This window comes from Helianthus annuus, chromosome 12 (genome assembly GCF_002127325.2).
Source record: "Helianthus annuus cultivar XRQ/B chromosome 12, HanXRQr2.0-SUNRISE, whole genome shotgun sequence".
In the NCBI taxonomy this organism is placed as follows: domain Eukaryota; kingdom Viridiplantae; phylum Streptophyta; class Magnoliopsida; order Asterales; family Asteraceae; genus Helianthus; species Helianthus annuus.
Genome location: NC_035444.2, coordinates 129951818 through 129973165, shown reverse-complemented (window position 1 = coordinate 129973165; position 21348 = coordinate 129951818). Strand labels below are relative to the sequence as shown.

The window sequence follows — 21348 nt, the reverse complement described above, 5'->3', positions numbered from 1 at the left end:
ACCTCACACTATATATATATATATGTATATATATTTATTTATTACCATCCTACGAAAACTACAACGGTGTTGATGCACTTTGTGGATGCGACTTGGTTTGGTTTGACTCGGTTCGATTTGACTCGGTTCAGTTGGGTTCAAGCCCGATGTCACGACATTCCTCCGTCGTGCGCCCCAGAGTTCGATACGCGAAGCACGAAGCGCCGTGAACAGTCATAACCTTGACATCACCATGATGATGTCATGATGATGTCACTTGTCTTTGCTTGGAATTTATTTGTTTACGAAAGAAGTCTACGAAGACTTTTATGAATTTAGAGGAAGACTTGATTGCCATGTGACGAAGCCTTTCTTTGGAGTGTTCATGACGAACCCTCAAGGTTCGTGGACTTTAGAGGGTTCACCAAGAAGCTTTCAAGGGTTCGTTGATGATGTCCATAAAGACCTCTAGTCTTCGTGGGTTGGACACTGTTCGTGGCCCAGTAACACTCTTCGTAGTGTTACTAGGTATTAGGCCTATATAAACATATATTTGTTTCTCTTTTGTTTTAGGAGAGTCAAGAGAGTCTAAAGAGTTTCTGTGTGAAAATTGTAAACACTGTGTGTATGTGTTATTGATTCTCTTCACTTAATCAAAGTTGTGAATCTTTGGTTACTTTGTGCTTGTTCCTTTTTGCTTTGGTTTGCATAGTTACGTGGATTCCGCACTCGTTAGTGTGTTAACAAACAAGGAAGTAGGTTTAATCTTGATTCTCTAAGTGGACCTACAAGTGGTATCAGAGCTTTGGCTCTCTTCCTTTTTTAAAACCAAGCAAAACCTTGTGTTTGAGCAAGTTGTGAAGTTCCTGCAAGTTTGTTTTTGAGTTTTGAAAAACTAAATGTTCAAGTTTTTCTGTAAAAAGGTGTTTAAAACTTGGTGAAAAGTCGTTGTTTGGAGAAAATTTTTACAAAAACCAAGTTAAAACACATGGAGACATGTTAGGATTTGGTTTTTCTTAAAAATTTCTTTCAAAATTTGTGTTCGTCAAATTTTCCGGTGAATCAGTTAACCGGAAAAGTGACCGGATTGTGTTTGGTAGAGATAAGTTTGAAAAAGATTTGCTGAAAAGATAAGATCTTCGAATGTTTGTTTTTAACTATACTGGGATATTCGGCATTCATCTTTTATAAAACCAGATAAAGTAAGAAAACAAGTGGAATCTCACCAACCGCTATGTTCACGAAGAGTGTTACCGAGAAGATTTGAGTGTTCGTGGGACTTGTCATTCAAAGTCTTCGTAGGCACCTTAGCAAAAGTGCAAAAGACTTAAAAAATTCATAACAGTTCGTGGTGGACAAGGGTTCGTGGCACATAAGGCTTCGTTGGAAGTCACTGTTCGTAGAAACACTTTAAGTCTTCGTGACTTTATCAGTCTTCGTCGACAAGTCTTCGTGGCCCAAAATTCTATTGGCCCAACAATCTCCAAGTCTTCCTGAACAAGCTTTTTTTATTGGGCCCAGTCACAAATTTTTTTATTGGTCACTAGTCTTCATTGGTTTGAATACCTTAATTCTTTGAAGACCCAACTGTTCGTTGACTTTTAACATTTCAAATTTTTAGTGGGACGTTTGAGATTTTTAGTGGACTACATTTCAACTTCATAGTCTTCGTGTAATTTGTTTTGTGTTTGTTTCGGTTCTGTTTGTTTTCCAGTCCCTTGCTGGCTCTTTATATATATATATAAAGTGTGTTTGCTGTTCAAAAAAAAAACTTCATAGTCTTCGTGGAAACATCTGTGCATTATCCATCCACCTTTGACCAAGTCTTTGTAGTGCATTTTGTCTCAAAGTGATAATTGTCTTCATAATAATTTCATTTTATAAACCAAGTCTTCGTAGACAAACAATACTGTTCGTGGACATATTAACTCTCAGTCAGTCTTCGTTTGGCCCAAGTTAGGCCATCACAAGTCTTCTTTTGGCCCAAGTTTTTGTTTAAGTCCAACACACTAGTCTTCGTGGGCAGAATTCACAGAAAGGTGTTTTATTTTGTCAAAACATATAAGTTTATCTAATAACTTAAATTAAAAAAAAAAAAAAACTTCAGAATGAGCTCAAATCCTTGGAGTTGGAGTGAAAACCCAAGTACACCACAAGATCCTTCATAATGGGTGAAAGGATTGATCCCGAAAAAGGAAATCATCGAACATCAATGGGCATGTGTCGCGAATCAAAACAGTAGCATTCAAAATCTTCTCTTAAGCGAGAGTGAAACGGGAAGCAACAATCGTCCACCAAAATTGAATCACATGAATGATTATCCATCATGGAAAAATCGTTTTCATACATATGTTCTAGGGCAAAACACCGAATTGTGGACATGCTTTATCACACCGTACAATGAAGCTCTCGAAGAAGCAGGTTCCAATGCACAAGCTTTGGCGGCATTGAGCAAGAATGATAAGAAGGCTTACGATCTCGAGAAGAAAGCATTTGCTATCCTTACGCAAGCACTTCATAAGGATATCTATCATCAATTTGCACATTGTACAAGTACAAAGAACTTGTGGGACGTCTTGGAAGCGAGAGGAAAAGGAAATGCTACAACGAGAAAGATTCATCATGATTTATTGAAGAAGGGGTTCGAAGCATTTCGGTTCATGGAAAATGAAACACTCTACCAGATGGCTGCTCGGAATTATCACTTAATTAGTGAGATGCACTCATACAAGGTTCAGGCTACACAACAAGAAATGGTTATGCGTTTTGCTGAGGCTTTGCCACCTAAGTGGAGTCAGTTCATCGACTTGTTGAAACATACTGGTGTTTTGGATACGGTTAGCATTTATGAATTCGTCCAAAAGCTCGAGAACAAGGATGAAGAAGAAATTCGAAAGGCTAAACAACTTCCAGTTCCACAAAATCCCGAGATATACTATGGAGGTATTAATATGGGGGTTAGTACCGGTCAACTACAACCGAAGCTTTAAACCGCATTTGTATCAAATACAAATCCTTATGGTCTACAACTACCTTGTCAACCATCTCCTCAACAACAACCCTCTTCATTCACACAATCTACCTTACAACTACCCTGTCAACCACCTCCTCAACAACAACCCTCTCCATTCACACAATCTACCCTACAACTACCTTGTCAACCATCTCCTCAACAAGCCTTTTATGGGAACAACAACACTCAATCTTCAAACCCCAACACTGTCAGTTTCGATACCTCAAACTTCACCAAAGTAAGTGTGGAAGGTGCTCGGGAACATATAGAGCTTTTAAACACAATGGTGAGTGCCTATTATGGATTAGTCACTGGTCAAATTGGGAACATTAATTTGACAGGTGAAGACTATCAGCAAATAGACAGGGAGGAAATAGAATTGATGGATATTAAGTGGGCGTTTGCAAGTGCAGTGAGAAGAGCTAAGGACTACATGAGGAGAACGGGTAGAACAAGTTTGGAAAGCAAGAGGGATACTAAGTACTGTTTTGATAAGGATGCAGTTACGTGCTTCAATTGTGGGGAGAAGGGCCATTTCAAACGGGAATGTACTCGACCGAGCAGACAAGGAAATCAAAATCCTTTTAGAAACCAGTCAAGTGAGCAATGAAAGGGGCATTGTAGCAATTAACAATCCGGGTAACTCAAACCACTCGGGGCCTTCCAATTCAAACAAGGCCTTAGTAGTTCATGCAGATGAAGGATGTGACTGGTCAGTTCAACTGGGAAATCAGGGAACGGAAGGCAATGGAGGAACTGCTTGTTATGCTAAGATCATCAAGTATATCAAGCATGTTCACAGTGAGTAGTTCTTTGAAGATGATGATAGTTCTGGTTACAACGATAGCTCGAATAAGGAAAGCTCCAATGCGGGTGGTTATGGTTCAGTTACGGAAGTAAAGGAAAATCTCGATGCTAAGGTTGATTGTCTGCTGAAGGAAGCTGAGGAATTGAAAGAAGCCGAGGAGTTGAAAAACCAGAAATCTGTGCTGATAAAGAAAGTTGAAGTTGCATCAAAGGAAATGGAGGAGTTCTTCACCAAGGATGGATTTTCTTCTTATCAAACTGCCTTTATGGCAAATGTTGCAGCCTCGACTAGTTAGGTACGCACTGAAACTCCTAGTGTATGCAATGATTGTGTGGAATTGAAACGTAAGCTAGAAGTTGTTACTAGTCACAATCAGGGATTGGTAGTTGACCTTTCGAAATGCGAGGAGGCAAACATGGCTTTAACTCACAATGAAAAAGATTTCAAATATGTTATTGAAACGCTTAAGAAAAGTGTGTCTGAATTAACAAAAACAGTTTTGAACAAGCAAACGGGCATTAATAATTATATTAATATCATTGAGGAATTAAAAAAAGAGTTAGCCATTGCCAAATGCGAGCATGATGCGATCAAGCTCAAGTTAGAGAGTTATTCTAACTCCCGACATGTGCTTGATCATATCATCGAGGTTCAGAAGCTGAAAGGGGATGCTAAGTGCATTGGGTATAAATCGTGTCCACCTCCGTTGAGACACAGTTATACCAAGTTTCCTGATGAGAAAGAAATGCCACGGTTTGAACCATCTGTACCTCTTAATCCCGAAGAGTTTGCAGCAGGTTTAGGGTTCAAACTGGATGATTCATCAAAGGAATCTGAAAAGACAGAAAATGTGTCTTGTGCTGTGGAACAAAGTCCTCCAATAATTGAGGATTATGTTTCATCAGATGATGAATCAGATGATTTATCGAATGAATCAGATTCGAGTTATGAGATTAATCTCTTGATAAGAAGAAAGGAGTAGAAATTCCAGCTGAGAATCATATCTTGTGTGATCCTCCTACTCCAGTTGCACCCGTTGTGCAATCAATTGCAAAACAAGAGATTGATTCAATCAAGTCTGTGGAGAAATCTGTGTCTACGTTTGAGGGCGATAATGTGTTGTATACTTTGGTTGGTGATGATAAAATTTACTCAAACAAGGATTTCCCAATTAAAAATGTGAATCCATCAATGATTGAAAGAGTTTTGGAAGATTATACCAGTAAGTTTTTGGGTAAGGCGATCCCGAGAGTTAAAGTAACTCAGGGTCACACCCCCAAAATCCACCTGCGGATAACACCCGCTTCGAGGGCGTGACTGACCAGGATCCAGCCACCAATTATACTGACTAATTAAATTGATAACGAAAAGTAATACTTACTAACCATAAGATTAGCAAATATCAAGTTCAGAGTTTAAGATTTCAAGTTTAAACAGTAATAAGTAGCGGAAGCATAAATAAACAGTTTTAAACAATGTTCATAAGGTAAGCATGATAAATGCCCAACACACGGGCAGACGACCACTACACATCCCAAGCAGCTGCTCCAGTCACTGGCCACCTGCAAAGCATGCAGTAAGGAGTCAACAATAATGCTGAGTGAGTTCACTAGTTGTCCAGTTTTAATTACCAAAAACTTGTTTCACCAGTTAATTTATCCGTTTATACATGCCATGGGGAGCTACCCCAAAAGTTAGCGACTAAACTGTTTTTCCAATACCGAACACTAGGTAACCGTTTGCGTTTCCGCAGGATGCCCCGATGTCAATGTTCTATCATCATTGACGGATGCCTGAGTACATTAGTTCACGACCGATCCCATACCATGGCACGGTGTGAGGTTGGTAAAACCTAAATAGCGCTATCAACTAATAACCCGTTCGCCTGGCCCCGGCGACTAATCGGTATTATGTAGTAGGGACTTGAGTGATAGAGTTGCGTTTAGTGCCGTTTGGTTGCATTCCGTATAAACAGTAATTAACTAAAAGGTTTCCCAATACAAGGGAAGGTAAAGTAAGTTTGTTCCCAGTAACTAGGGAAGGAATGTAAATGGTATCCCCTTTACAAGAGGATAGGGTTGTTTTAGTCTCGTGTCCCAAACCACCGGGACGCATGCTTTTAAGTTGTGAACTCACCTTGGGTTGCTCGGTAGATTATTTTACCCGGTCAAGTAAGTTGGTCACCACGTCCTAGCATGGTTACCAAGTATGGGTCAAGTTGGGTACAAATAAACATATAACGAACACGTATGGCAACACATACAGCAAACACGTATAACATGCGTAACAACAAACAGTTGGGTTATTGGGCCAGTCCTAAGCATACAATCAGCAGCAACAACACGTAGTCCAGTCAACAGAAAGTCCAACAGCCAAAGCCCAATAACACCAAAGTAGTCCAGTCGAGACAAGGGTGGTTGCGACTCGCAACCGAGGTTACGACTCGCAACCGAGGTCTCGGTTCATCACGTTTTGGTTACGAGTCGCGACCAGAGGTTACGACTCGCAACTAGCGGTTCCGACTTAGCAGCAGTGGTTACGACTCGCAACCGGATTCGACTCGTGTTGATTGCGACTCGCAACTGGGAGGTCTCGACAAAGCTTGGTGTGGTCTCGAGTCGCAACCAAAGGTTACGACTCGCAACCGTGATTACGTGCACAACAAACTCTTCTAGAACCTGCAATGTACTGACCAATAGGATTGCATTTTCATGTAAATGGTGTACTATATCCACTAACATGTTTCCTTGTCTATTTTGCAATCAAAACAGATTAAAACAAGCATATTCAAAATATTTCATGGCATTCAAACTGTTCATCATAATATTCATCTTTTAAGCACAAAACCATAAGTTCTTTATAAGGAAATATTAAGATCAAAGAACACATATTTAACACAATCTGTTTTAACATAATTGAGCATAATCGGTATCATTATTCTCGGTTCCTAGTCTAGCATGTTTCATCATTAACCAAAACTCGTGAGATCAAGCAAATTATGCATATCATTCGGTCAAAATCATTCAAACAAGCATCTAGCATTAACCGAATAACAAAAACATTTAACACAAAATCGGATCATTTTCATTAAGACACAAAATCATTTCAAGCAACCACTTTTATCATCAAACAAGCATTTTATAGCAAGACAAACAAGCAAAACAACTATGAAGATATTCATGCTAACCGGTTGGAAGTAGGAGCACAAGGGATTGATGAACCAAGCTTCAAATGATAATCTCGAGCTAGAATCCGAGAGCCTTGATGCTACCGTTGGATCCGAGAGAGATGAGAGGGTGAGAAAGTGATCTTGTTTTGCTAGGGTTTTAGGGTTTAGTGAGGAAGAAGGAGTGAGTGAGGGAGAGTGTTGTAAAAATGGTTAAGGGAGGGGAGGGTTGATTTATATAGGATTTCGAGTGGGCTTAGGGTGTTGCGACTTGGGCTTTCACATGGTCCAAACCAAACCGGCCCCTAATATGTCTTACTGTTCACTCGAGACCAAGGGGTCTCGAGTTGGGTCATGGTTTCGGCTCACCTCACACACATGCATACTCTCACACACTTTATCTATGTAATTATATATAATACATACACATAACATGTAACACAATAGATCAAATTTTCATTCAAAAACACATATACACGTAAGTTACATCGAAAGGTTATCCGGGAAAACCCGAAGTGTGACATTATCCCCAAGTTTTAGGAACTTTCGTCCCGAAAGTTAAGGCAGCCACTGTCAAGCTAGCGTAAGTGAAAGCGTTTCAACGGGGTGTCACATCATCCCCCCGTTAGTTTGGAATTTCGTCCCAAAATTCGGTTGTAGCTTCAGTGCTGGGGTTTTCGTTTGGGAACAACTGGGGATACTTGTGCTTCATCTGGTCTTCCCGCTCCCAGGTATACTCTGGGCCACGTCGCGAGTTCCAACGGACTCGTACAAGAGGTATCTGGCTACGTTTGAGGATTTTGATCTCTCGATCCGTGATCTCAATCGGTTCCTCAGTAAAGTGTAGCTGTTCGTCAATGGTTAGTTCCTTGAAAGGAATTACGAGCGTTTCATCTGACAGACACTTCTTCAAATTGGATATGTGGAAAACGTTGTGTACCGCACTCAGTTCTTCAGGCAGGTTCAATCTATAAGCAACCTTACCGATTTTCTCGGTAATTTCGAATGGTCCGATGTATCGTGGGTTAAGCTTGCCCCGTTTTCCAAAGCGCACCACACCCTTCCAGGGTGAGACTTTGAGTAGAACCCGGTCACCGACCTGGAATTCCAATGGTTTCCTACGCTTATCAGCGTAACTCTTCTGACGGTCACGAGCTGCCGCCATGCGTTGTCTGATCTGGGCAATCTTTTCCGTTGTATCTACCACCATCTCTGGGCCCGTGATTTGACTATCACCGATTTCCGCCCAGCAGAGAGGTGACCGGCATTTACGACCGTACAATGCCTCAAAAGGTGCTGCCTGAATACTAGTGTGGTAGCTGTTGTTGTAGGAGAACTCTACTAGCGGTAGATGCTTCTCCCAGTTCTTGCCAAAATCGATCACACACGCTCTAAGCATGTCTTCTAGGGTTTGGATGGTGCGTTCGGACTGTTCATCCGTTTGCGGGTGATAAGCAGTGCTCATGTCCAAACGTGAGCCAAAGGATTTGTGCATAGCTTGCCACAATTCCGAAGTAAAACGAGCGTCTCGGTCGGAAATAATTGAGGTTGGCACTCCGTGCCTCGAAACTACTTCCTTTAAGTAAATCTCCGCCAAGGTAGAAAACTTGTCTGTTTCCTTAATAGCCAGAAAGTGTGCGGACTTGGTCAATCGATCTACTATTACCCAAATAGTGTCATTTCCGCGTTGAGACCTAGGTAGCCCTGTAACAAAATCCATGGAAATTTGCTCCCATTTCCATTTCGGGATTTCTGGTTGTTGGAGTAGACCTGCCGGCTTCTGGTATTCTGTCTTGACTCTTGCGCAAGTCAAACATTTGCTGACATATGCTGCTATGTGGGCCTTCATACCAGGCCACCAATACGTAGTCCTCAAGTCGTGGTACATCTTATCCGAACCAGGATGTATGGAGTAGCGGGATTTGTGGGCTTCATCCATCACAAGTTCACGTAAATCTCCATAGAGAGGGACCCAAATGCGCCCTGTTACATAGTAAGCGCCATCTTCCTTCTGTTCTAGTCGCTGCCTCGACCCTCGCAGAGACTCAGCCCTGATGTTTTCCGGTTTCAATGCTTCAACTTGAGCATTTCGGATCTGGGTAGGGAGGTTAGACTGGATGGTAAGTTGCAATGCTCGCACGCGCTTTGGTATAGTGTCCTTTCGACTGAGGGCGTCTGCCACGACATTGGCCTTGCCCGGATGATACTTGATGGCGCATTCGTAGTCATTCAAGAGTTCGACCCATCGACGCTGTCGCATGTTCAATTCCTTTTGCCTAAAGATATGCTCGAGACTCCTGTGATCGGTGTAAATAGTGCACTTGGTACCGTACAGGTAATGTCTCCATATCTTAAGAGCAAAAACCACTGCCCCCAGTTCCAAGTCATGTGTTGTGTAGTTCCTTTCGTGTGTCTTGAGTTGTCGTGAGGCGTAGGCAATAACTTTCTCGCGTTGCATTAACACGCAACCGAGCCCATGAATAGATGCATCGCAGTAAACTACGAAGTCATCAGTGCCTTCAGGCAACGAGAGAATAGGAGCGCTACAGAGGTTATCCTTAAGCCTCTGAAAAGCAGATTCCTGTGCTTCATTCCACTTGTAGGCGATGCCTTTCTGAGTGAGTATGGTGAGGGGTTGTGCAATCTTTGAGAATCCCTGAATGAATCTGCGGTAGTAGCCTGCCAAACCCAAGAATTGGCGAACTTCAGTGGGAGTCTTAGGCGTAGGCCAGTTCTTTATCGAGTCGATCTTAGCGGGGTCGACGTGAATTCCGTCCTTGTTAACTACATGGCCGAGGAAATGGACCTCTCGAAGCCAGAAGTCACATTTAGAGAATTTGGCGTACAACTGCTCGTTGCGAAGGAGTTCCAGAATAAGGCGTAGGTGTCGTTCATGCTCTTCTTGACTTTTCGAGTAGATCAGGATGTCGTCGATAAACACAATCACGAATTTGTCGAGGTAAGGCTTACATACGCGGTTCATAAGATCCATGAACACTGCAGGCGCGTTGGTCATTCCGAAAGGCATAACGAGAAATTCATAGTGCCATAACGGGTCCTAAACGCAGTCTTGGAGATATCTTCGTCACGTACTCTTAACTGATGATAACCTGACCGTAGGTCGATCTTAGAATAGTAGCTCGATCCTTGCAGCTGATCGAATAGGTCGTCGATGCGCGGGAGAGGGTAACGATTCTTGATGGTAACCTTGTTCAACTCACGATAGTCGATGCACATTCGGAATGTGCCATCCTTCTTCTTGACAAAGAGTACTGGGGCTCCCCAGGGTGACGAACTAGGACGGATAAATCCTTTATCCAATAGTTCCTGTAGTTGCGTAGAGAGTTCCTTCAGTTCTGCAGGGGCTAAACGGTACGGTGCACGAGCTATGGGTGCTGCTCCGGGAGCTAGCTCGATTTGGAATTCGACCTGACGGTGGGGAGGGAGTCCAGGTAGTTCCTCAGGAAATACCTCGGGATAATCTCGTACTACAGGAAAATCTTCAATCCTCTTTTCCTTATCGTGGGTGTCGGTGACGAGAGCGAGGATAGCGGTGTGCCCTTTTTGTAAACACTTCTGGGCTTTTAAAAGCGAGATAATGCCTGTGACTTCTCCACCTTTGTTGCCTTTGACGATGAGGGGTTGGCCAGAACGGCGAGGTATACGAACTGCTTTCTCTTGACAGAGGATCTCAGCGCGATGTTTGGATAACCAGTCCATACCAATGACGACGTCGAAGCTTCCAAGTTTAACAGGGAAAAGATCGATACTAAACGTGTGGCCAGACAATTCTAGTGTGCAGTCGTGGATCATGTGCGTGGCCTCGATGTTCTTACCATTAGCTATCTCGACGATGTGCTTAAAACTTAATAATGCGGGCGAGTGCTTAAGTTTCTTACTAATGCGAAGGGATACATAACTGGCATCGGCACCGGAATCAAATAACACAGAAACATAACGATCATCAAGTAGGAACTTACCCGCCACGACGTTGGGGTCGTTCCTCGCTTCTCCAGCTCCAATCACGAAAGCTCTTCCCCTTGCATTCCCAGCATTGTTGTTTTGCTCATTGTTCCCAGCTCCCTGATTGTTGTTGCGATTCTGATTCAGCTCAGGGCAATCCTTTCGCATGTGCCCTGTTGCCCCACATTTAAAACATGCCCGGTTGTTTCCCTACTGCTGTTGCTGTTGGGGTTGTTGCTGATTCTGCCTTGCTGGGAACTGACTCCTACAATCCTTGGCTTCATGCCTCATCTTGTGGCATCGCTGACACTGGCCCTTGTTACTGTGACAACTCGAGTTTCTGACTTTCACTTTCGCATTAAATGCGCGTTGACTTTGACTGTTTAGTTGTTTGGATTGTGGAATTGAAATTGTACGCGTTGTGTTTTAATGAAACGTATTGTCGTTTTGCCTATATGTGATTACTTGCTGCGGTAGAAAATAATATTAGAATTATTATTAAAACACTTAGTCTAGATCTCGAAACATGACATACAGTTCGAAGGATCTCGAAACATATTCGATTCGAAGGATCAACTTTCGGTTCGAAGGATCTCGAAACATATCCTTCGACCAAGGACTCTATCCTTCGACATCTTTCGGCCCAGTCTTTCTAATGGGCTTGGCCCATTCCTGTGATACGTTTAAATACGTGAATGCATGTAAGTCGAGGGTTAGTTTCGAAAACCCTAGTTCCCTTGTGTGTGTGTGTGACGGCATAGCAGACCCATTCTTTGTTCGAAGGATTTCATTCCGTAATCCAGATTTTCGGTTAGTGTCTATATTGATTTGTGATTATGTGTTTTTGATTTATCGAGTATGAATGTGTGAATCGAACATGAGCCTATTAGATGTAGCCGGCCGAACATGTTTGATGGACCAGCCGGACATATAATCAGATTTGCTTAATCGGCCGGATTGTTTGTATGATGTTAACCTGTTTAATCGATTATGTATGTGATGCATCCGAACGGTTCAGTTAGTATGATTGGTTGTCTATACTTGAGGTTTTGATGTTGTTTTAATAGAATCGCATGATAGTGATTTAGGGCCGGTTCGATTGTGTTATTATTGTTCATGTGGTTAAATTAGGGTTCATGAGATTTAATATGAAACTCCCTGTTTGATCGATTCTGAAGTAACTGAATACTTGAAATTGTGTTAATTGATAATCGGATAAACTTGGAAACTTTGTGTAAACGTAACTGTTATTTGTCGAAAGATATTAGTTATTCGAAACATAGTTGAGACCGAAAGATACATGTCCTTCGAACCATAGTAGTGTTGACCGAAGGATAGCTTTGACCGAACCATAGTAGTGTTGACCGAAGGATAGCATTGACCGAAAGATGACATTGGTTCGAAACATAACATTCGGTCCGAATGATAACTGTGATAACTGTTTGTCGAAAGATCACTATGTGTCGAAAGATAACAGCTGGATCGAAAGATATTAGGGATTATGAACATACTTTGAATGATGGAACATGTGCTTGATTTATTTGGCATGCCATGCTTGGTGATGAACGTTAACATTTGTATTCGTGCACACTAGCTGATGATTTAATGTGAAATTAATACGTGTTGTGCCGATATGCAAACTGACTGATATGTGAACATTAAATTGCATGCGTATCATTGTGAACATGAACTGATTTATTATACGTGCATACAATAGGACTTGATTAATTACTTGTGAGTGCATAACCTAGCATACCGAGCAAACCAAGGTGAGTTCACACTCCTACTAAGGCATGGGATTCCCGGGTCGTGGGAATGGGTTAAAGGTTTCAATTGACTTATAACGTACAAACGCTTTTCCTAGACTATCACCTATCATGGTCCTCGGATGTCAGGACGGTTCCGTAGGTTGGGATAACACCTACGTGGTTCCGTAGGTTGGATAACACCTACGTGGTCATATGCCATTACTGCCTCGGATGTCAGGCACGCACGTAAAACCTACGTGTACGCATTACTTACTTCTTCCGTAGGTTGGGATAACACCTACGTGGTCATATGTCAATTACTATCCTCGATACAAAGGATACGTACGTGAAACCCACGTACACCCTATACGCGCTACTGTTCTCGGACGAAGAACAGGGATGATACGAATAGTCTAGTGGTCACATAACATGGGAAGCCCCCCACCTGTATAACTTACTATTGGCCCTGTAGAGCCACCCGTTATTTACTGTTACGCATTTACTTACTGTGAACTCGCTCAACTAGTTTGTTGATCATTCTGTTACATGCCTTGCAGATCGTTAGGTACTTGGAGCTTGCACTGGAGAAGCGGGTCGTTGTGGGCAAGGATCGTGGTTTCTACGATGAACTGTTATGACATTTAAAACTATTAACTATTGTTGGTTTATTTACTATGCTTCCGCTACACTTTGAAACTGGTTATGTTTTTAACACCTATCGTATTGAATGGATGGTTTACATTTATTTTACTTAATATTAATTACATGTTCAATATGATTGGTGGCTTGATCCTGGTCAGTCACGCTCCCAAGCGGTGATACTCCGCGTGTGGATTTTGGGGGTGTGACAGATTGGTATCAGAGCCATTGGTTATAGAGAACTTGGTTTTAATATGGAAAAACGTTTTTATTAAAACCAGACTATAACCAGAACAGTGCTCTCAACGATCCACAACGACGCTTCGCTCCACGTGCAAGACTCAACTTCCTAGGTAATAAGGTTTATGTTTATTGCCTACATGCTAGAATTTGCATAGAACATTGCTCGTAGTATGCTTACATTACCTTGCTCACAACTTGTCATTGCATGAGAATACTTATGTGCTTACACTCTTCTGTCATCGCACTATTCGCGAACCTTTCTCACTTATGTTGCCTTTGATGTGAAGATCAATGGCCGCACGAATTAACATGACTCAAGCCCAGCTAGAGGCTCTCATTGCTGCGGCAGTTGCAGCCGCTCAAGCAGGTAGTATACCCTGCAGTATAGACACTAGGATCTTTAGATCCTACATTAATTCTCGTACTTAACTTTGCCCTATTCGTACACAATAGGTCAACCCGCTCAGCAACAACCTGGGTGCACCTTCAAGAATTTCATGGATTGTCGTCCTAGCTCGTTCAGTGGCACGGAGGGAGCAGTTGGACTCCTCCACTGGTTTGAAAAGCTCGAGTCGGTTTTCGAAATGTGTGAATGCCCTGAGGCTCGCAGGGTGAAGTTCGCCACTGGCACACTTGAAGGGATTGCGCTCACTTGGTGGAACGCACAAGTGCAGATCTTAGGGTTGGCAGCTGCTAACGCCACACCCTGGAATGATTTCAAAGAACTGATCAAGAGGGAATACTGCACTAGAGAAGACATTCACAAGTTGGAGGACGAGTTGTATAACTTGAAAATGGTTGGTTCGGAAATCGAAGCTTACACCAAGAGATCAAATGAGTTGGCTGTGTTATGTCCAACTATGGTGGACCCTCCATACAAGCGTATTGAGTTGTATCTCAAAGGTTTGGCACCAGAAATACAGAGCCACGTTACCTCGGCTAACCTCAACAACATCCAGGAAATCCAGCGTCTCGCTCATCGCATCACCGATCAGGCAGTGGAACAGAATAAACTGCCTAAGCGTATCAGTGCTACTGCTACCACTACTGCTTCTACTACACTTGCTACTCCCAGTGAAAGTAAGAGAAAATGGGATGGGGATTCTAGCAAGGGGTCAGCTTCAGTACAGTCACAAGCTCAGCAACGAAAGACAGACAGTTACCAGAGTCCCAGTCAGCACTCCTCAGGCAGCCACAGACAGGGAGGGTATCGAGGAAACCTTCCAAAGTGTAACACCTGCAACAAACATCACAGTGGCCAGTGTAATAAGGTTCGTTGTCAAAGATGCCTCAAGATGGGTCATGAAGCCAAAGACTGTAGAAGCCCTCGTCCTGCGAATCAGAATCAGCAGCAGCTACCGGCACAGCAGAATCGGCAACAGGGCAACAAGGGGTGTTATAATTGTGGTGCTGAAGGTCACATCAAGAGACACTGCCCTCAGCTAAACAGGAACCAGAACAACATCAATAATCAGGGCAACGGGAACAATAACAACAATAACGGGGGAAACAACAACAACAACGGCAATGAAGCTCGTGGTCGTGCTTTTGTGTTGGGTCGAGGAGATGCAGTGAATGATCCCAATGTGGTTATGGGTAAGTTTCTTCTCGACGATATTTATGTTACTGTCTTATTTGATTCGGGTGCTGATACAAGCTATATGTCATTGAAAATGAGTAAATTATTAAAACGTACACCAACACCCCTAGACACCAAACACGTCGTAGAACTAGCCAATGGTAAAAGTGTAGAAGCTGCACAGGTAGTCAAGGGTTGTAGTATTGTTCTAGCGGGTCAGACTTTCTCGATTGATCTCATACCCATAGTTTTGGGTAGTTTCGACGTCGTCATCGGTATGGATTGGTTATCCCAACATCACGCGGAGATCTTATGCAAAGAAAAAGTTATTCGTATTCCTCGCTCCAGTCAAGAACCTCTCGAAGTACAAGGTGACAAGAGTGGTGCTGTGGTTGGCATCATCTCTTTCTTAAAGGCGCAGAAATGTTTACGAAAGGGACATACTGCCATTCTGGCACTTGTCACTGACGCATCAGCAAAGGAAAAGAAGCTGGAGGATATACCAGTTGTGCGTGATTTTCCTCAAGTGTTTCCTGAAGATTTACCTGGTTTACCTCCTCATCGTCAAGTCGAGTTTCAGATTGAGTTAGCTCCTGGAGCAGCACCAATAGCCCGCGCACCGTATCGTTTAGCTCCAACCGAACTGGAAGAACTGTCGAAGCAGCTACAAGAGCTCTTGGAAAAGGGCTTTATTCGTCCAAGCTCTTCGCCTTGGGGAGCTCCAGTGTTATTTGTGAAGAAGAAAGACGGTACGTTCAGGATGTGCATCGACTACCGCGAACTCAATAAGGTGACGGTGAAGAACCGTTATCCTCTTCCGCGCATAGATGACCTATTCGACCAGTTGCAAGGGTCGTGTTACTATTCCAAGATTGATTTAAGGTCAGGGTATCATCAGCTGAGAGTCCGGGATGAGGACGTCTCCAAAACCGCTTTCAGAACTCGCTACGGTCATTACGAGTTTCTTGTCATGCCATTCGGGCTTACGAACGCGCCTGCAGTCTTCATGGATCTTATGAACAGGGTGTGCAAACCTTATCTTGATAAGTTTGTTATCGTTTTCATCGACGACATTTTGATTTACTCCAAGAGTCAGGAGGAGCACGAGCAGCACTTACGCCTTATCTTGGAACTTCTTCGAAAGGAGCAACTGTATGCAAAGTTTTCAAAATGCGACTTCTGGCTTCGTGAAGTCCACTTCTTAGGCCATGTGGTGAACAAGGATGGGATTCATGTCGATCCGTCCAAGGTTGATTCGATCAGAAACTGGCCAGCACCACGTACACCGACAGAAATACGCCAATTCTTGGGTTTGGCGGGTTACTACAGGCGATTTATTAAAGACTTCTCAAAGATAGCGCAACCACTTACTATGCTAACACAGAAAGGTGTCGTTTACAGATGGGGTAATACGCAAGAGACCGCTTTTCAGTACTTAAAGGATAGGCTTTGCAGCGCACCTATTCTCTCATTGCCAGAGGGCACGGATGACTTCGTGGTTTATTGTGACGCATCGATACAGGGGCTTGGTTGTGTATTGATGCAGCGGGATAAAGTTATTGCCTACGCTTCGCGGCAACTCAAGGTTCATGAACGAAACTACACGACGCACGATCTAGAGCTGGGAGCTGTTGTTTTCGCGCTTAAGATATGGCGACACTACCTGTACGGTACCAAGTGCACGATATACACCGATCACAGGAGTCTCGAGCATATTCTTAAGCAAAAGGATTTGAATATGCGTCAACGAAGATGGGTTGAACTTCTAAACGACTATGAATGCGCCATCAAGTATCATCCAGGCAAGGCCAATGTTGTGGCTGATGCCCTCAGTCGGAAAGACACTCTACCTAAGCGCGTGCGAGCGCTACAGCTTACTATTCAGTCCAGTCTTCCTGCACAGATACGAGCTGCTCAGTTAGAAGCACTGAAACCCGAAAACGTCAAAGCTGAAGCCTTACGCGGCTCAAGGCAACGCATGGAACAAAAGGAAGACGGCGCCTACTATGTAACGGGGCGTATTTGGGTCCCACTTTATGGCGGTTTACGCGAACTTGTAATGGATGAAGCTCACAAGTCTCGCTATTCGGTACATCCAGGGTCGGATAAAATGTACCACGACATCAGCACTACTTATTGGTGGCCTAGTATGAAGGCTCACATCGCTACGTACGTTGGAAAATGCTTAACCTGTGCGAGAGTCAAGGTTGAATATCAGAAACCATCAGGCCTACTTCAACAGCCCAAGATACCTCAATGGAAATGGGAAGAAATTTCCATGGATTTCGTTACGGGCTTACCTAGATCCCAGCGTGGGAATGACACTATTTGGGTGATCGTTGATCGACTCACAAAGTCTGCTCACTTCTTGGCTATCAAAGGAACGGATAAGTTTTCTACCCTAGCAGACATCTACTTGAAAGAAGTTGTTTCGAGGCACGGAGTGCCCACTTCTATTATTTCGGATCGCGATGCACGATTCACGTCAGAGCTTTGGCAAGCGATGCACAAATCCTTCAGCTCACGTTTAGACATGAGCACAGCATATCATCCTCAGACGGATGGGCAGTCTGAGCGCACGATCCAAACTCTAGAAGACATGCTTCGAGCGTGCGTTATCGATTTCGGCAACGGCTGGGAAAAACACCTCCCTTTAGTGGAGTTTTCATACAATAACAGCTATCATACCAGCATTCAAGCCGCTCCATTTGAGGCATTGTACGGACGTAAATGCCGGTCACCTCTCTGTTGGGCAGAGGTGGGGGATAGTCAAATTACGGGTCCAGAGATTGTAGTGGACGCCACAGAAAAGATTGCGCAGATACGACAACGCATGGCGGCAGCACGCGACCGTCAGAAAGCCTACGCGGACAAGCGTAGAAAGCCATTGGAATTTGAGGTCGGGGACCGGGTTTTATTGAAAGTTTCACCCTGGAAGGGTGTGGTTCGATTTGGTAAACGAGGAAAACTGAATCCGCGGTACGTCGGACCATTCGAAATCTTAGAAAAGATTGGCAAAGTAGCCTACAGATTAAACCTACCAGCTGAACTCGGTGCAGTTCACAATGTATTTCACGTGTCGAATCTGAAGAAATGCCTATCAGATGAGACCCTTATAGTTCCTTTTAAGGAACTCACTATCGACGAGCGGTTGCAGTTCGTCGAGGAACCAGTTGAAATCACGGACCGGGATGTTAAGGTCCTCAAGCACAAGAGAATCCCTCTTGTTTGAGTTCGTTGGAACTCCCAGCGTGGTCCAGAGTATACCTGGGAACGCGAAGATCAGATGAAAGAAAAGTATCCCCAGTTATTCGAAACCAATGCATCCACTTCTGAGGCTGAAGCTACTACTACTGAATTTCGGGACGAAATTCCAAATCAACGGGGGGATGATGTGACACCCCAGGAAAACCAGTGAACGATGTAACTTACCTAGCTTCCTCAGTGAGTGCGTACCAAATTTCGGGACGAAATTTCTTTTAAGTTGGGGATAATGTGACAACTCGAGTTTCTGACTTTCACTTTCGCATTAAATGCGCGTTGACTTTGACTGTTTAGTTGTTTGGATTGTGGAATTGAAATTGTACGCGTTGTGTTTTAATGAAACGTATTGTCGTTTTGCCTATATGTGATTACTTGCTGTGGTAGAAAATAATATTAGAATTATTATTAAAACACTTAGTCTAGATCTCGAAACATGACATACAGTTCGAAGGATCTCGAAACATATTCGATTCGAAGGATCAACTTTCGGTTCGAAGGATCTCGAAACATATCCTTCGACCAAGGACTCTATCCTTCGACATCTTTCGGCCCAGTCTTTCTAATGGGCTTGGCCCATTCCTGTGATACGTTTAAATACGTGAATGCATGTAAGTCGAGGGTTAGTTTCGAAAACCCTAGTTCCCTTGTGTGTGTGTGTGACAGCATAGCAGACCCATTCTTTGTTCGAAGGATTTCATTCCGTAATCCAGATTTTCGGTTAGTGTCTATATTGATTTGTGATTATGTGTTTTTGATTTATCGAGTATGAATGTGTGAATCGAACATGAGCCTATTAGATGTAGCCGGCCGAACATGTTTGATGGACCAGCCGGACATATAATCAGATTTGCTTAATCGGCCGGATTGTTTGTATGATGTTAACCTGTTTAATCGATTATGTATGTGATGCATCCGAACGGTTCAGTTAGTATGATTGGTTGTCTATACTTGAGGTTTTGATGTTGTTTTAATAGAATCGCATGATAGTGATTTAGGGCCGGTTCGATTGTGTTATTATTGTTCATGTGGTTAAATTAGGGTTCATGAGATTTAATATGAAACTCCCTGTTTGATCGATTCTGAAGTAACTGAATACTTGAAATTGTGTTAATTGATAATCGGATAAACTTGGAAACTTTGTGTAAACGTAACTGTTATTTGTCGAAAGATATTAGTTATTCGAAACATAGTTGAGACCGAAAGATACATGTCCTTCGAACCATAGTAGTGTTGACCGAAGGATAGCTTTGACCGAACCATAGTAGTGTTGACCGAAGGATAGCATTGACCGAAAGATGACATTGGTTCGAAACATAACATTCGGTCCGAATGATAACTGTGATAACTGTTTGTCGAAAGATCACTATGTGTCGAAAGATAACAGCTGGATCGAAAGATATTAGGGATTATGAACATACTTTGAATGATGGAACATGTGCTTGATTTATTTGGCATGCCATGCTTGGTGATGAACGTTAACATTTGTATTCGTGCACACTAGCTGATGATTTAATGTGAAATTAATACGTGTTGTGCCGATATGCAAACTGACTGATATGTGAACATTAAATTGCATGCGTATCATTGTGAACATGAACTGATTTATTATACGTGCATACAATAGGACTTGATTAATTACTTGTGAGTGCATAACCTAGCATACCGAGCAAACCAAGGTGAGTTCACACTCCTACTAAGGCATGGGATTCCCGGGTCGTGGGAATGGGTTAAAGGTTTCAATTGACTTATAACGTACAAACGCTTTTCCTAGACTATCACCTATCATGGTCCTCGGATGTCAGGACGGTTCCGTAGGTTGGGATAACACCTACGTGGTTCCGTAGGTTGGATAACACCTACGTGGTCATATGCCATTACTGCCTCGGATGTCAGGCACGCACGTAAAACCTACGTGTACGCATTACTTACTTCTTCCGTAGGTTGGGATAACACCTACGTGGTCATATGTCAATTACTATCCTCGATACAAAGGATACGTACGTGAAACCCACGTACACCCTATACGCGCTACTGTTCTCGGACGAAGAACAGGGATGATACGAATAGTCTAGTGGTCACATAACATGGGAAGCCCCCCACCTGTATAACTTACTATTGGCCCTGTAGAGCCACCCGTTATTTACTGTTACGCATTTACTTACTGTGAACTCGCTCAACTAGTTTGTTGATCATTCTGTTACATGCCTTGCAGATCGTTAGGTACTTGGAGCTTGCACTGGAGAAGCGGGTCGTTGTGGGCAAGGATCGTGGTTTCTACGATGAACTGTTATGACATTTAAAACTATTAACTATTGTTGGTTTATTTACTATGCTTCCGCTACACTTTGAAACTGGTTATGTTTTTAACACCTATCGTATTGAATGGATGGTTTACATTTATTTTACTTAATATTAATTACATGTTCAATATGATTGGTGGCTTGATCCTGGTCAGTCACGCTCCCAAGCGGTGATACTCCGCGTGTGGATTTTGGGGGTGTGACAGTTACATGCCCCATTGTGGTGCCTGTTACACTTGTTGCACTTAGGTTAGCTTCCCCGGTAGCCACCTTGTTGCTGCGTGCCCTTGTTGTTGTCAGTTTTCCTTTGCTGAGCTGGGGCCTGAGTAGAGTTGGCATCCTTGCCCTGATTTCCATCCCACTTTCGTTTACCATTACTAGAAGTTCCTTCCGCTGCACTGATCCTTTTGGGCAACCTGCCCTCTTCCACAGCCTGGTTGGTGAGTTTGTGGGCAAGACGAACCACGGGCTGTATGGCAGTGAGGTTGGCCGAGGTTACATGGCTCCTGATTTCCGGGACTAAACCCTTGATGTACAATTCGATCCTTCGATACATGGGTCGGGACATGTTTGGACAAAGAGCAGCATAGTCGTTGGACAGCTTGGTGTAGGTCTCAATCTCTGACCCAACCATCTTGAGTTCATA

General features: G+C 43.2%; 1 protein-coding gene across 1 annotated transcript; it reads left to right on the top strand.

Annotated features, from left to right (window-relative positions):
• Positions 1-2288: 2288 nt before the first annotated feature.
• Positions 2289-4095, top strand: LOC110893525. The gene is made up of 3 exons (XM_022140631.1): positions 2289-2922; positions 3334-3540; positions 3812-4095. Exons 1-3 carry the CDS (start codon positions 2289-2291, stop codon positions 4093-4095), a joined length of 1125 nt encoding a protein of 374 aa, XP_021996323.1.
• Positions 4096-21348: the final 17253 nt, after the last annotated feature.